The sequence below is a fragment of the Desmodus rotundus genome, chromosome 12 (assembly GCF_022682495.2).
Source record: "Desmodus rotundus isolate HL8 chromosome 12, HLdesRot8A.1, whole genome shotgun sequence".
Lineage (NCBI taxonomy): Eukaryota > Metazoa > Chordata > Mammalia > Chiroptera > Phyllostomidae > Desmodus > Desmodus rotundus.
The window spans coordinates 60,201,754-60,215,601 of NC_071398.1; the positions used below are offsets into that span (position 1 = coordinate 60,201,754).

A 13,848-nucleotide genomic window follows, 5' to 3' on the forward strand; every position below is an offset into this window, starting at 1 on the left:
ACTATTATCTGGGTTTTCTAATGTCTCTAGTATTGTCGTAGTAGGTTCTTTACATCTAATACCAAATAAATGCAGAGCATGTCTGTACCTTTAAGTAATGTTGGGTAGCCTTGACCCCCACGAGACCTCCTTCAGACGCCTGTGTTTTCTTGGATCATGCCGTAGGATCGGTGAAGGAAGAGCGTGCTGGAGTTTGGGAAACGCATACACAGCTCTAGGAAACCACGACCAAGCCATGCACTTTGCTGAAAAGCACTTGGAAATTTCAAGAGAGGTAGGAAGCTAAGAATCTGCTGTCTGTGCTGCCGTGACTCACAGTCAGCAGGGGACGGTCCGGTGACTTCTCTAGGTTGCTCCCCGACGGCTGAGCGATGAGTTTGTTCGGTATTTTTGTCCTGGCATCAGGTCTGTGCAAGGTGAGGCCGGGCACTGGGGAATGGAGGATCCCTGGTCTGTGCCCCCGTCCTACCCCCGTGTCCTCATGGCCACGCAGCCTGTGTGGCAGGAAAACGTGGCTTAGAGCCAGAGACTGGCTCCTGTTAACAGTCCTGCCATCCGCTCAGTGTTTGCGCTTGGACCCTTTCTGAGCCTCGCTTCTCTCACCTGTAAAACGGGAATATCTGCCTTGCAGGTCGTGACTCGGATTAGAGACTGTGTATGTATAAGTCCCTAGGATAATGTGCTGGCCTGATGAGTAAATGCTAATTATTAACGGAGTGTAGACATGAGTAGTCTGAGAAATTTTACTTCATACACTGCCAGTTAACGTGTCACAGAAGAGCCACATTACTAGACCGCAGAGATAAAGAGCAGTCTGATATTTAGAGAAAGAAAGGACTGATCGGATATAATTAGCTGTCCTATCATATTTTAGAAACTTCCTTTTTTTTCTTCTTTAAAAAAACTATTTCTTTCATAGTCTCATAATTCCAATATAACTATTTCTATTCAGTTTTACGTTTACAACATTTTCAACTAGTCTTCACCATTCCCTGTCTTTAAAATAGAGATGTGTGTGGTTGCAGGTGGGGGACAGATGCGGTGAGCTAACCGCGCGGCTGACCCTCTCGGACCTTCAGGTGGCTCTCGGGCTGAGCTACAGCGCAAATGACTCCGTCACGTCCGAAAGCGTGGAAACCGGCACCAGCCTGCACAGTGAGTAGCAGGTCCTCAACACCCACCCTCTGTATCCTTGGGTTTTACGTTTAAATCAGTCACCTCACGTTTACCATATCCAGAGAGAGGATACAACATAGGAAGCCCGACATTCTATTAACACAAAGTGATGAAGTCTAAGATCCAGGAGACGTTTTAGAAACCCCAGTCTGGTTCTTGAGAAAGACTAACAGATCTACAGCAAAATTATTCACGAAGAGAGACGAGCAGACATAATACAGATGCAGCCAGGGATTAAAAGGATGAGAAATTATCCTAATAATTTTCTAAAAAGGATACTTGAAAATCCAGGAGAAACAGACAGTTTCTAGAAAAACAAGTTACCCAAACTAAATCAAGAAAAAAACAGAGAAGCCTCCTGGTAGAAGTGGTGGGAGCGGCATCGCGAAGGCTGAAACCACAAGAAAAGCCAGCAACTGAGAAACCTTCCGCCGACACGGTACCCGGCCAGCAGGTTGCAGGCGAGGTCCACCAGACATGCACGAAACTGATTGCAGCCTTCCACAGGATTCTGGAACTGGAAAGGTGGGGACACTTCCTCAGTCCTCCTTAGGGACAGCAGAACCTTGGCATGCAAACTAGACAAGAACAATACAAGAAAGGCGAACTATAAGCCCGCCTTCACTCGTGCACGCAGATGCAGAACTTCAGGGAGCCAGCAAACGAAATCCAGCAATGCACACACGATACACAGGAAGGCAAGTGGACTGAACAGTAGGGGATCACTTCCTGTAACCCACCAATACACGGTGAAGGAGAACACAGCCCAGACACCCAAACACATCATTCATTCTGTGAAATGCAGATGTTCCATGTAAAGGGCAGGAGTATCAGGTCAGGAAAAGTAAAATCCAACTACTGCAAGAGAAACATCTGAAATGTAAGAACACTGTAAGCCTGAAAGTAAAAGGATAGAGAAATATACACCATTTATTAGGACAAACTAATCAAAAGGAAGCTCATACAGCTTTATTAAGATCAGATAAAATGCACTTTAAAGCTAAAGGTCCAGCCAGCCATGAAGGCGGTCCCTGGCCGGTTTGCCTCGGTTGGTTGGGTGTCGTGGGCTCAGTCGAGGTCAGGGCGCCTGAGGAAGACAACCGATACGTTTCTCTCCCTTTTTCTCCCTCCCTCCCTCCTCTTTCTCTCTCTCTCTCAAGAAAGGAAGAAACACACAGAGAGAGAGAGAGAAATGAAGGTGTTCACTTCACAATGGTTAGCGCTTCAATTCACCAGGAAGATAAAAGCCTCAAGTGTGCATTTTCCATGAAGTCTAGCAACAAAGCTTCAGCACGCAGAAAGCCAAGCTGTCAGGATGCTGTAGTCCCTCTGGTCCCAGGGCGGGGAACGACGTCTCAAGACAGAAAACAAAACCATAAGAACACTGACATTGAAACTAAGAACTTCATTTGATTAAAAGAACCATAAAGAGATAGAACACAAACTGAGGGGACATCTGCCACATGTGTGATTAAACAGGATTTGTATCCTCAATGTGCAAGAACTCCTAGGAATCAGAACCAAGGGGAATGACCCAACTAGTAAGTGGGCAGAAGCGATGAACAGAAGAAGAAACACAAATAGCCCGTGAGCTCCTGCACAGACACTCAGTGTCGCTGAACCGGGGAAACCACGGTGAAGTGCTGCTGAAAGCCCGTGTGGTGGAGAAGTCCAAGGTCTGCTGGAGCCAGGGCTGGCACAGTGCGGGTGACGGAACCTCCTGCCGCTCTGACGGGTAGAAGTCGGTGTATTCTATAGAGCCACCCAGCAGCATCTGGTCGCGTTGAAGACGGAGCAAGCTCGCACGCCCTGACGTCCAGGCCGGGAGAACGCCGGCTCGCACACACTAACAGTCCCGGAGTTTCTGGAGCAGTGGTGCCTGCGACAGCACAAAATCAGGAGCCGCCTGAACGTCTGTCCCAGTAGAATGGGTAGGAAAATGACTTCCCAGTCCTAAAAAGGCGATGGAAATTAAACCAAACCACACATTCCAACTTCAACGATTCGCACAAACGTGAGGCTGCTCGGAGACCAGTTAGAGGATGTGCGCAGTGCGAGGCCGTTTGTGTAACGTTACGCGTGTCACCGCTTAGGCGTGTACACATGTACTGAAGCTTAGAGGAAGGAAGAGGGAGTTAATGTGTTGGCGATGGTTTATTTTTAGGCTGGGTGTATATCATGTATTCCTTACATGTCTTCTAAAATATTGCTTATCTTTAAAAGATTGAGGAGATACGAAAGTTTTTTAAGACTTAATGGTAATTGTATTGAAATAATTTTGAAGTAACTTTTTACTTTTTTAAAAGATTTTACTTTTAGAGGGGAAGGAAGAAAGAGAGGGAGAGAAACATGAGTATGTAGTTGCTCTTGTGTACCCCCCACTGGGAACCTGGCCCTCAAGGGCATGTGCCCTGACTGGGAATTGAACTGGGGGGACCCTTTGGTTCACAGGCCAGCTCTCAATCCACTGAGCCACACCAGCCAGGGCTAGAGTAACTTTTTAATGTTTCCTGACTGACAGTAAATCTTTTGTCTAATGAGATCTTAAAATGGGAACAGGTAACTCTGAAGTAATAACAAAGTACTGGGGATGTTATTTTGATTCTTATCTCAAAATTGAAGGCCTAAAGCCTTTTCCTCATGTTTTTACCTATTTGTACCACTCTGCAGTTTGGGTTCTTTCAAGAAGCTAGATAGTATAAAACTAATTATTATAAAACAATTTTCTAAATAAGGGTAATGTTAGTTGTCAAAGTTAGTTTCCAACCAAAACATAACCTCCTTACATCAAAGAATTTGAGTACATATTCTATATTTATTTAGTTGGTGTGGAAAATTATTACTCTTAAAAGATCATGTTTGTAGGTTTCCTCCTTTCACAAGGGTTTGTGAACAGACTTTAAAATCCAGTAACAATAGCCGTGGCGACTGCTCAGTTGGTTGGAGCATCGTCCGTACACTGAAAGGTTGTGGGTTCAGTCCCCCGGCAAGGCACGTACCTGGGTTGTGGGTTTGGTCCCTGGCTGGAGTGTGTATGGGAGACAACCAATCGATGTTTCTCTCTCCCCCTTCCTCTCTAAAAGCATGTCCGTGGGTGAGGATTAAAACAAAATTCAGTGACATTATGTAGTGACACTAAACTTGTAGTCTTGAAGGTCTCCCCGGTTCTCTTAAATCACCTGCTCTCACACAGGCTTGCGCCCTAAGTCCGGGCGCCGGCGCAGCATGGAAAACATGGAGCTGATGAAGCTGACGCCGGAAAAGGTCAGAGTTTCTACATTTTCAATTTCTTGAACTGTTGCAATATTTTTAGTAACCGTTAGTGAAACAGTTTTATAAAATTACTAAATAATTCATTCTGTTTTTAAGGTACAGTTGATTCTCATTTGTGGACACCCTATTTACAGACTTCAATGCTTGCTAAGATTTATTTGTAGCTTTCAAAGAAATATTCGTGCTGCTTTGCCCCCTTCCCATGTAAGATCTCTTTTAAATTGAGGTTATGTTAGTTTCAGGTGTATAACACCGGTTTGATATTGTACGCGTTGCAAAACGATCACAGTAAGTATAGTTAAGATTGTCACCGTAACTACAGAACATTTTGCCTGTGACGAGGGCTGGTCTACTCTGGGCACGCGGTGGTGGCCGCGCTGCACATTACGTCTCCATCGCTGAACTCTTACCCACTGCAAGTGTGTGCGTTTTGACCCCCTTTGCCCATTTCACCTGCCCCTCCAGCCCGCCTCTGGCAACTGCCAATCTGTTCTCTGCATCTGTGAGCGTGGGGTCGTTTTGCCTTTTTTCTTTTTAGATTCCACATACAAATTAGCTCATGTAGTGTCTTTCCGTCTGAATTATTTCAGTTACCATAATGCCCTAAAGGCCCATCCACGTTATCACAGACGGCAGCATTCCAGTCTTTGTTATGGCCGAGTACCAGTCCGAGGTGCACTCAGTCAAGGGCGGCTCGCTGACCGGGTGCCTGCAGAAGTGTGTTGTCAGGCAGTGCCTTCAGTGTGTGGGCACCAGCGAGCCCCCTGCACACCTGGGCTGAATGGTGGAGCTTGTTACTGCATGAAACAGCATGAGATTCGATCAAGTGCAAGAGAAAGTGATGTCATCAAGAGGTGCTGTGGACAGATGTGGGAGGCTACTGCCACCGTCACAGCAGTGTTTGACAGCAAACTTCTTAAATTAAGCAGAGTACACACCAAAATAAATAGTAAAGACATAAACCAGCAACACTGTCATTTCCTGTCAAGTATCCGGCACTGTACCTAATCGCAGGTGCTGTATTTTATACGACAGGCCATGCAGACTTGTTTATGCCCAAACATGGGAGTGATGCCGAGCGGCAGGACCGCCCTGGGTGACAGGAATTTGCTGGCTCCATGGTAGTCTTATGGCACCGCCGTTGTACATGTGGTCCGTGGTTGCACCAAAACATCCTCAGCGTGGTGCATGACTGCAGTTACCGTAATTTCTGCGTCATCAGTCAACACCTGGGTCACTTCCTTGTCTTGGCTATTGTTCAAAAAAATAAGTGCTACAGTGAACACAGGGGTGCCCATATCTTTTCAAAGTAGTGTTTTTGTTTTCTTTGGATAAACACCCAGAAGCGGAATTGCTGGGTCATATAGTTCTATTGTTAATTTTGGGGGCAGTCTCCACACTTTCCACAGGGGCTGCACCAGTTTGCAAAGACCTGGACAGTGCACAAGGGGTCCCTTTTCAGCACGTCCTCTCCAGCCACCGGTTTTTGTTTTTTTGACAATAACTCTGACAGGTGTGAGCTGGTATCTTATTGTGGTTTTGTTTTCCTGAAGGTTAGTGATGTTGAATTGACTATCTCTGTTTTCTTGGGAGAAATGTCTGTCCAGGTTCTCTGCCCAGTTTTTAATTGGTGTTTGGGTGTGTGTGAAGCGGTATGAGTTCTTTATAAATTTTGATGTTAACTCCCTATCAGAGATATCATTTGAGAGTACCTTCTCCCATTCTGTAGGTTGTCTTTTTATTTTGTTGCTTTCCTTCACTGTGTATAACTTTTCAGTTTGACGTAATCCCATTTATTTTTGCTTTTGTTGCCCTTGCCTGAGACATAGCTAAAAAGATATTGCAAGACTGATGTGGAAGAGTTTACTGTCTATGGTTTCTTTAGAGGTTTTATAGTTTCAGTTCTTATATTTAAGTCTTTTAATTCATTTCGTTTTTATATGTGGTGTAAGAAGGGGTCCAATCGCATTTTTTACGTGTCTAGTTTCCCCAGCACCACTTACTGAAGAGAGACTATCTTCACTCCATTGCGTATACCTGTACCTCCTCTGTCATAGATTAATTGTCCAAGAGATTTATTTTTGGGCTCCCTACTCCATTGATCTAGATATGCTTTTATTCCAGCACCATACTGCTTTGATTATCATAGCTTTGTAGTGTAGTTTTAAATGAGGGGGCATGTTACCTCCCCTTTTATTCTTTTCCAAGGTTTGAAAATGCCTGTTTCCATACTCTCCCATTTGGTAATTTTGCTGACTATAGATAACATTACAAAATTTTCATATTTCCATTTGGGATTTAGGTGCAGTTTTATCTTCTAGAATCAAGGGCCATTTGTTTTTTTCTCGGATCAACAGATACTAAAGTCCACTCGAGCGAATGATCTCCTTAGAGTCCGTGTGAGGAAAGGGACTGGGGAATAATAGAAAGGCGGGCTCCGCTGTGATCGCAGACAGCTGGTTTGGCTCTCTCGCTAGCCACCTGTCTCCCTCAGGCACATCAGCCTTGGGGCAGCTGTTCCCCACACCTGTGTGCCTCACGGGGGAGCGTTCTGGGTTGCAGAAACGTTCTGTCCTGACCGTGCGGCGGCTGCGTAACCTCCCACCAGACACACACAGTCTGTGCACGTGACTGCAGGCGCACCCATGGGAAACCGTGTCTCATCGAACTGTCACTACGCGACATGGACCTTTATTGGGGTCACACTTAAGACTGAACGTTAAAGCTGCAGGTTCACATAGGTGAAGGGGTTAAATGTATAAATTAGCAGTTGCAACACAGTCACAGGGGTGTAAAGTGCAGCAAATGGAACTGGTGTAATAACTGGTATCAGGTGGCTACTACACTTAATGGGGGGATATCACTAAGTTATATAAATGTCTAATCACTTATGTACTGGAAACTAATATGTCAGTTTTAATAGAAAAGTTTTAAAATTTTGTCCTGGCTGGTGTGGACTGAGCACCGGCCTACAAACCAAAGGGTCTCCAGTTTGATTCCCAGTCAGGGCACATACCTAGGTTGTGTGCCAGGTCCCCTGTAGGGGGCGCATGAGAGGCAACCACACATTGATGTTTCTCTCCCCTTCTCCCTCCCTTCCCGTGTAGAGTGAATAAAATATAAATTTTTTAATTAAAAAACTTTAAAAAAATATTTTACCATTTAGAAAAAGATTATGTATGTATAAACCAGATGTCAATTTCTGACTCAGTTTTTTGCCTATTGGGAATTCAGTATTGCCAGTGCAAACAGTATAGTTGTACTGACTATAAAATGGCTGCTGCTCTGTGAGCTTCAGATGTTAAATTTGACGGCTAAAATGCTACATAGCTCTGCCCTGGCGGTGGCTCAGTGTTGGAGCACACCCAAAGGCTGCGGGTTTGCTCCCTGGCTGGGACACGCACAGGGTGGAGGGTGTGGAAGAGCAATCAATGTTTCTTTCTCTAAAATCGGTGAACATGTCCTCTGGTAAGGATTAAAAAAAATTTTTTTTTACATACAGCCAAAATTTCCAGTTGTAATAGATATTTAAGTAATCCACATCCAGAATAAAACTTTGACTCTTTCTCTGGTCATTTAAATTTCAGTGTTACGGGATTTGCCAAACTTTTTTTTCTTATTCTTAGGTTTTTAAGGTTTTATTGTTAGAGGGGAAGGGAGGGAGAAAGAGGAGGAGGGAAACATCAATCCCTTGTCTCTTGTATGCACCTGGACCAGGGAGCAAACCTGCAACCCAGGCATATGCCCTGACTGGGAATTGAACCAACTACCCTTTGGTTTTTTGGGATGACACTGAAGCAGTGGGACTCTTACCGTGTTTTTAAAAGCCACCATATTGTTTCGATGATGAGAAATCCACAGTATGTATCTGGTACACGCTACTGAAAATAGTGAAATATCCTGGCAAGGAGGAATTAGAAGATCTAAGCCTCACTTCCCCCACTATTAAATGAGTGGATCCAGGTTAGTATTATAGGAAACCAGAGGTAGTTTTGGTGTTTTTTTTTCACATCCTGCTTTACACTTACGTTTATCATTTTGTAGGTACAGAACTGGAACAGTGAAATTCTTGTTAAACAAAAACCTCTCATTGCCAAACCTTCTGCAAAGCTCCTCTTTGTCAACAGATTGAAGGGGAAGAAGTACAAAGCTAGTTCCTCCACTAAAGTTCTCCAAGATGCCAGTAATTCCATTGAGCACCGAATTCTGAATTCCCAGAGGGTATGTTTAAAGTAAGGTTTCAAGTATTGTGAGTACGGTAGTCCCTCCCTTATCCATGTTTTGCTCTCCAAGACTTCAGTTACCTATGACCATCTGCAATAAAAAAATATTAAATGGAAAATTTCAGAAAAAACTCACATTTAAATTGCACACCGTTCTCTGTGTGATGAAATCTCATGGTGTCCTGCTCCATCCGGCCCAGGACGTGGCTCACCTTTGTCCAGTGTCTCCACGCTCCCTGCCTGTTAGCCAGCCACCAGCAGCTGTCACAGTTTGTCGGTGCTGGTGTTCAGAGGACCCCACTCCACTTAGTGGCACCAAAGCGAGGGGGGAACTGAGCCTGGGTGTGTGCTGAATCAGTGACAGCTGCATAACTCACTCAGGATTTGAAACAGTGCCCTGAATCTGAGGGACGTTTCTTTAGCCTCAGAAATACAAGAAGTAAAAACTAAAATACCACCAGAAACGCTTCTTGTTGCATTGAAACAACTCTTTATTGATAATGTTGCCATCTTGTATTCTTTTTATAAATGTCAATTTTTAATCTTTCCGTTTTGCATTTGAGTATATTGAGGTATTGTTCCATTGATGATCTGAGGATAATGCTGGAATATTTATTTAGATTTTCTTTCAATATTTCAGAAACTCAGTGCAGAGACTATTGGAGATGAAGGGTTTTTTGACCTATTAAGCCGATTTCAAAGCAACCGGATGGACGACCAGAGGTGCTGCTTACAAGAGCCGAGCCGTGGGACCACTGCGCCCACTCCCCCAAGAGGGGCGCTAAAACGTAAGTTATCTATGCTTCGCCCCCAGTTTCAAGAGTTCCCTCTGACATTCTTGTGTTTTCTAAGAATCTAGTTCTATCTGAGGAGATACAGTCACAGTCACTGAGCCCGAGTCCTGCCAGTGCATCTGAGATGCTGGTGTTTGTACAGGCCAGAACAAGGCTGTCTGTCACTTCCTGAGTTTAGCTCCATTTCTCATCCAGTGTGCCCTCTACTAACTATCACACTGGCTCCCTAATTTCTTTGGGTTTGGCGGGAAAAATTGTAGTTCTACATACCGTATGTGTAACATGAGTCATGTTTAGATTAAACTAGAAAAGTCTGAAGAGAAACTTTTGCCTAAGGCTGCAGATAAGGCCTGCCTGAGCCTTAGAAGGATCTAGAATAGGAGACTGAAATTTCCCTGTCTCAGCTCCTAGAAGATTTCCTTTACCTGAGAGTGAGCTCTGTCCCCTTCGTCTTGGGACAGCAACAACTCTATACCTTCCACAGTACAGCCCTGAGTCTCAGAGAGGCACATCCAGGGTGGGAATTAGGTAATGGGGAATGCTGTCAGCTCTGAACCACCACCAAACGGGTTGTTGGGGGCTCTCTGGGGTGCACTTCTCCCCCATCAGTGACAGGGCTCAGGAGGACGACGGGGCAGTGGTGGCACTGAGCAGAGCAGGGTGTAATGTTTGGGTGGTTTGTCCTGTTCCCAGCACCGTCTGTCCCCATGGTGTCCCCCAACACGGATGAGTTCCTAGACCTCCTTGCCAGCTCCCAGAGCCGCCGCCTGGACGACCAGAGGGCTAGTTTCAGTAACTTGCCAGGGCTTCGCCTGACTCAGAAGAACGACCAGTCAGTCCTAGGCCACCTGATGACTGATGACAGCAAGGAGCCCGACGAAGACTTCTTTGACATCCTTGTAAAATGTCAAGTATGTGCATATTTTACTGCTCTGGGTGTGGCTTGGGTGCTATGGGGATCCTTGGCCGTATTGGAATTGTCAGCAGGGCTCAGCTGCTTGTCTGGGCTGGTGAGGTGAGGGGTTGCTGACGTGGAGCGAAGACTGAAGGTGCCCCTCTTCCCCCAGTGCTTGGAGACGCACAGGAGCAGCCAGTGAGCAAGTTCACAAGGGCCCGTGTAGGCAGCCTTCACATTTCAGTGACTGCTAACTGGTGTGGTTATGGAGAGAAAAATAAGCATTATTTTCACTAAGGAGACCATTTCCTCTTCCTGACCCCATTTCTTAGCAGTCTCATTCATAAAAAGATGAGATAATGATAACTATTCGAGAAAAAATAATTGAACACCTCTTCTGGGTATTACTGTAGACACCGGAGCTACAGAGGTATTATTCAGTATGTTTGTATAGTAAATACTGTATGTCAGGCCCGATACGTCTATAAGAAAATTAAAGCAAGACACAGGGCTAGGGGCTGGAGCAGTGTCTGATGTGGGTTACAGAAGACGTATGGATTGACATTTGGACAGAGACCTAAGTGAAGCAGTCAGCCATGGAGACGAGCATTCCACAAAGAGACAGCAAGTCCCCAAAAGCTTCTCAGCGGGTTCAAGGAAGGGTAAGGTGGTCAGTATGACTGGCGGGGAGTGACCGAGGGGGAGGGGGAGACACCCAAGGTCTCTGCTGACCGCCCAGCTGCTTTTGAAAGAATGGAGAAGGGCAAAGGGTGTTACTGCGTTAGTTTTCTAGCTGGTTTTTGCACTCATTCAGGTGAAAGACAGTAGTGACAAGTGGTCTGATGAGGGGTCCATTCTGAAGTTACGACGGATAGGCTAGACCTGCTCATCAACTGGATGGTAGGTCCAAGAACAAAGGGTGACTCCTAGCTTTTTGGCTTGAATACTGAGTGAGTGAATGGGGTCATGGAATGAAGAGGAGAAACAATTTGGGGAAAGAAAGCAAGAATTCTACTTCAGAAGTGTAAATTTAGGATACCTTACGAGATATTCAAGTTGAGAAGGCAAGTGGATATCAAAATCTGACCCCAAGAGAGAAGTCACTAGCAGATTGCTGATATTATAGCCCTGGGCAAAGACAACAGCTAGGGAATAGATGAGGAAATGGAAGACAAAGCCCTTGGCACTGCGAAATTCTGTTGGGCAGAGAGCCAGCATTCAGCTTTATTGCCCTCAGGTCTTCCTCCAACTCTGGCTAAGTGTAGCAGGTGGACTGAGGAAAGTTCAGCTGTGTCGGAGGCTGCTAAGATGATGCCCGAGCTATCAGATTTGGTAATTCTGAAAGATACTGTTTTACACCAGGGACAAAGGGCTGAGTGGGTTGAGAAAGTGAGAGTGTAAGAGGGGAGGTAGTTTTCAAGGGATTGTGCTAATGAAGGAAAGGAAGAAATGAATCATTAGCTGCCATGGAACAGAAGGGTTTTCCTGCTTCAGGAGGTCACACAGCATGTCTGCGGAGGAAAGTGACCCAGCGCTGGCAGCACATGGACTGCCTGCAGAGCAGTTCTGGTGCAGAGGAGGAAGCAGAGTGTGTGCATACGCAGAGCTGGGAGCAAGTAGGAATCTCCCTGGCTGTTTTCATTTTCTCTGCACAGTAAGGAGGAAAGCTATAAACTAGGACTGAGGGTGGAGGTGGGAAGGGAAGCACAGCACAGTTGACACTTCGTGAAACTGACAGCATGCTGACCTGGGCGGAGGCCTCACTTGAAGTTCAGCACAACTGTCACAACCCGCTGTTTAAGGAAAGGGAAAGATTTATTCGAGGCTGGTATTTTGTCTGGAGAACAGAATAGGGGGAGAGAAGCATGTGCCAGGTAGTGTGTAGAATCTAAGGAGAAGGAAATGTGTCAAAGTGAAAAGTAGCTGTGAGTCCACTGAATACAAGAAACATTGAGCCAAATACCTTGGAGTGACACAGACCATCGGTGTAACTGCAGCAGAGATGGACGTCTCCACAACAATCGTTGAGACTTTAACACCCACCCGTATAACAGACTTGTTAGAACACTATACAATAAGGGGATAGACTACATTTAGGTATCATACAAAGTATCTTCTCCAACCACAACAGGATGAACTTAAAAGCAGTAACAAAAGAGAAACTAGAAAATTCACAAATTTGGGGAAACTAACCACCGAGTTACAGGGAAATTAGAAAACCTAGAGAGTAATGACAACGTAACATTCTAAAACTTACAGGAGGCAGTGCTAGCAGAAGTTTGTAGCTGTAAATGCTTACATTAAAAAGAAAGGTCCTAAATTCACACCTTGAGGAGGAAAAAAATGATGAGAACAGAAAAATAGACACAAAGACAATGCTTAAATTACTAAAATTAGTGGGGACATTACTCCTGATTCTACAGAAATAAAGCATTGGAGAAAACTATGACTGATTATATATGAACAAGCTGGATGACCTAGATGAAATGGACAAATAACTAGAAACACAAAACCAAGAAAATCACAAAGAAATGTAAATTAATTTGTAACGTGATTCTATCAGTAATGAAAAAAAGCCCTGGACCTGAGGCCTGCACAGGTGAATTCCATCAAACATTTAAAGGACTAATATCAACGCTTCTCAAACTCTTTGAAAAACTGGAGAGAACACTTCCTGTGACTTAGGAAGCCTCCTAATATATTGCCCTGATCCCAAAACTAACAGGACACTGTAAGAAAATTACTGACCAATATCCTTTTTTTAACACACACGCATAAATCAACAAACTACTAGCAAACAGCCCAGCAGCATATTAAAAGGTGACCAGGTGGGATTAATTCCTGGAAAGCAGGGATAGTTCAACACGTGGAAATCAATCAGTATAATTTACCACATTAACAGAATGAAGGAAAAAATACCACCGATCATCTCAATTGATACATAAAAAGCATTTGACAAAATTCAGCACATTTATGGTAAAAACACGCAAACTAGTACTGTCAGGAAACTACTAAAACATCACAAAAGGTACTTAAGAAACACCCATGGCTGTCGTCATAATCAGTGGTAAAGGACTGAAAGTTTTTCCCTGGTATCAGGGAGGGTGCCCCTCTTAGTCCACGTGGTGCGACCTCAAGTTCTACCCAGAGCGGTCAGGCCAGAAACAGAAGCCATCTAAACTGGAAAGGAAAGAGCAAAAACATCTTCGTTCGGAGATGAAAGTCTTATATTAGAAAATCCTACAGATTTCACACACACTCAAAAACCCAGCTGTTTCTGTACACTAACAATGAATGGTCCAAAGAGGAAATGAAGGAAAGAATCCCACTAACAAGAGCAGCAAAAAGAATAAAATACTTAGGAATTCACCAAGGAGATAAAAAACTTGTACGATGTAAACTACGAAACTTCTGGAATTAGTCATTATGTAAATTGACACTGGCGTTCCTAGGTTGGAAGACAGTATTATCAAAAATGTCAGTACCA

The 13,848-nt window shown here is 44.6% G+C and overlaps 1 protein-coding gene across 2 annotated transcripts in view; it reads left to right on the plus strand.

Moving 5' to 3' along the window:
- GPSM2 (G protein signaling modulator 2) overlaps positions 1-13,848 on the plus strand; it is a 40,314-nt gene that overhangs the window by 24,202 nt on the left and 2,264 nt on the right. For both annotated transcript variants that reach the window (XM_045203409.3, XM_053915374.2), the window contains 6 exons: positions 166-274; positions 1,026-1,155; positions 4,370-4,440; positions 8,494-8,670; positions 9,313-9,460; positions 10,160-10,377. In XM_045203409.3, coding sequence (XP_045059344.2) covers positions 166-274; positions 1,026-1,155; positions 4,370-4,440; positions 8,494-8,670; positions 9,313-9,460; positions 10,160-10,377 — 853 coding nt within the window. The remainder of the gene's footprint in view (positions 1-165; positions 275-1,025; positions 1,156-4,369; positions 4,441-8,493; positions 8,671-9,312; positions 9,461-10,159; positions 10,378-13,848) is intronic.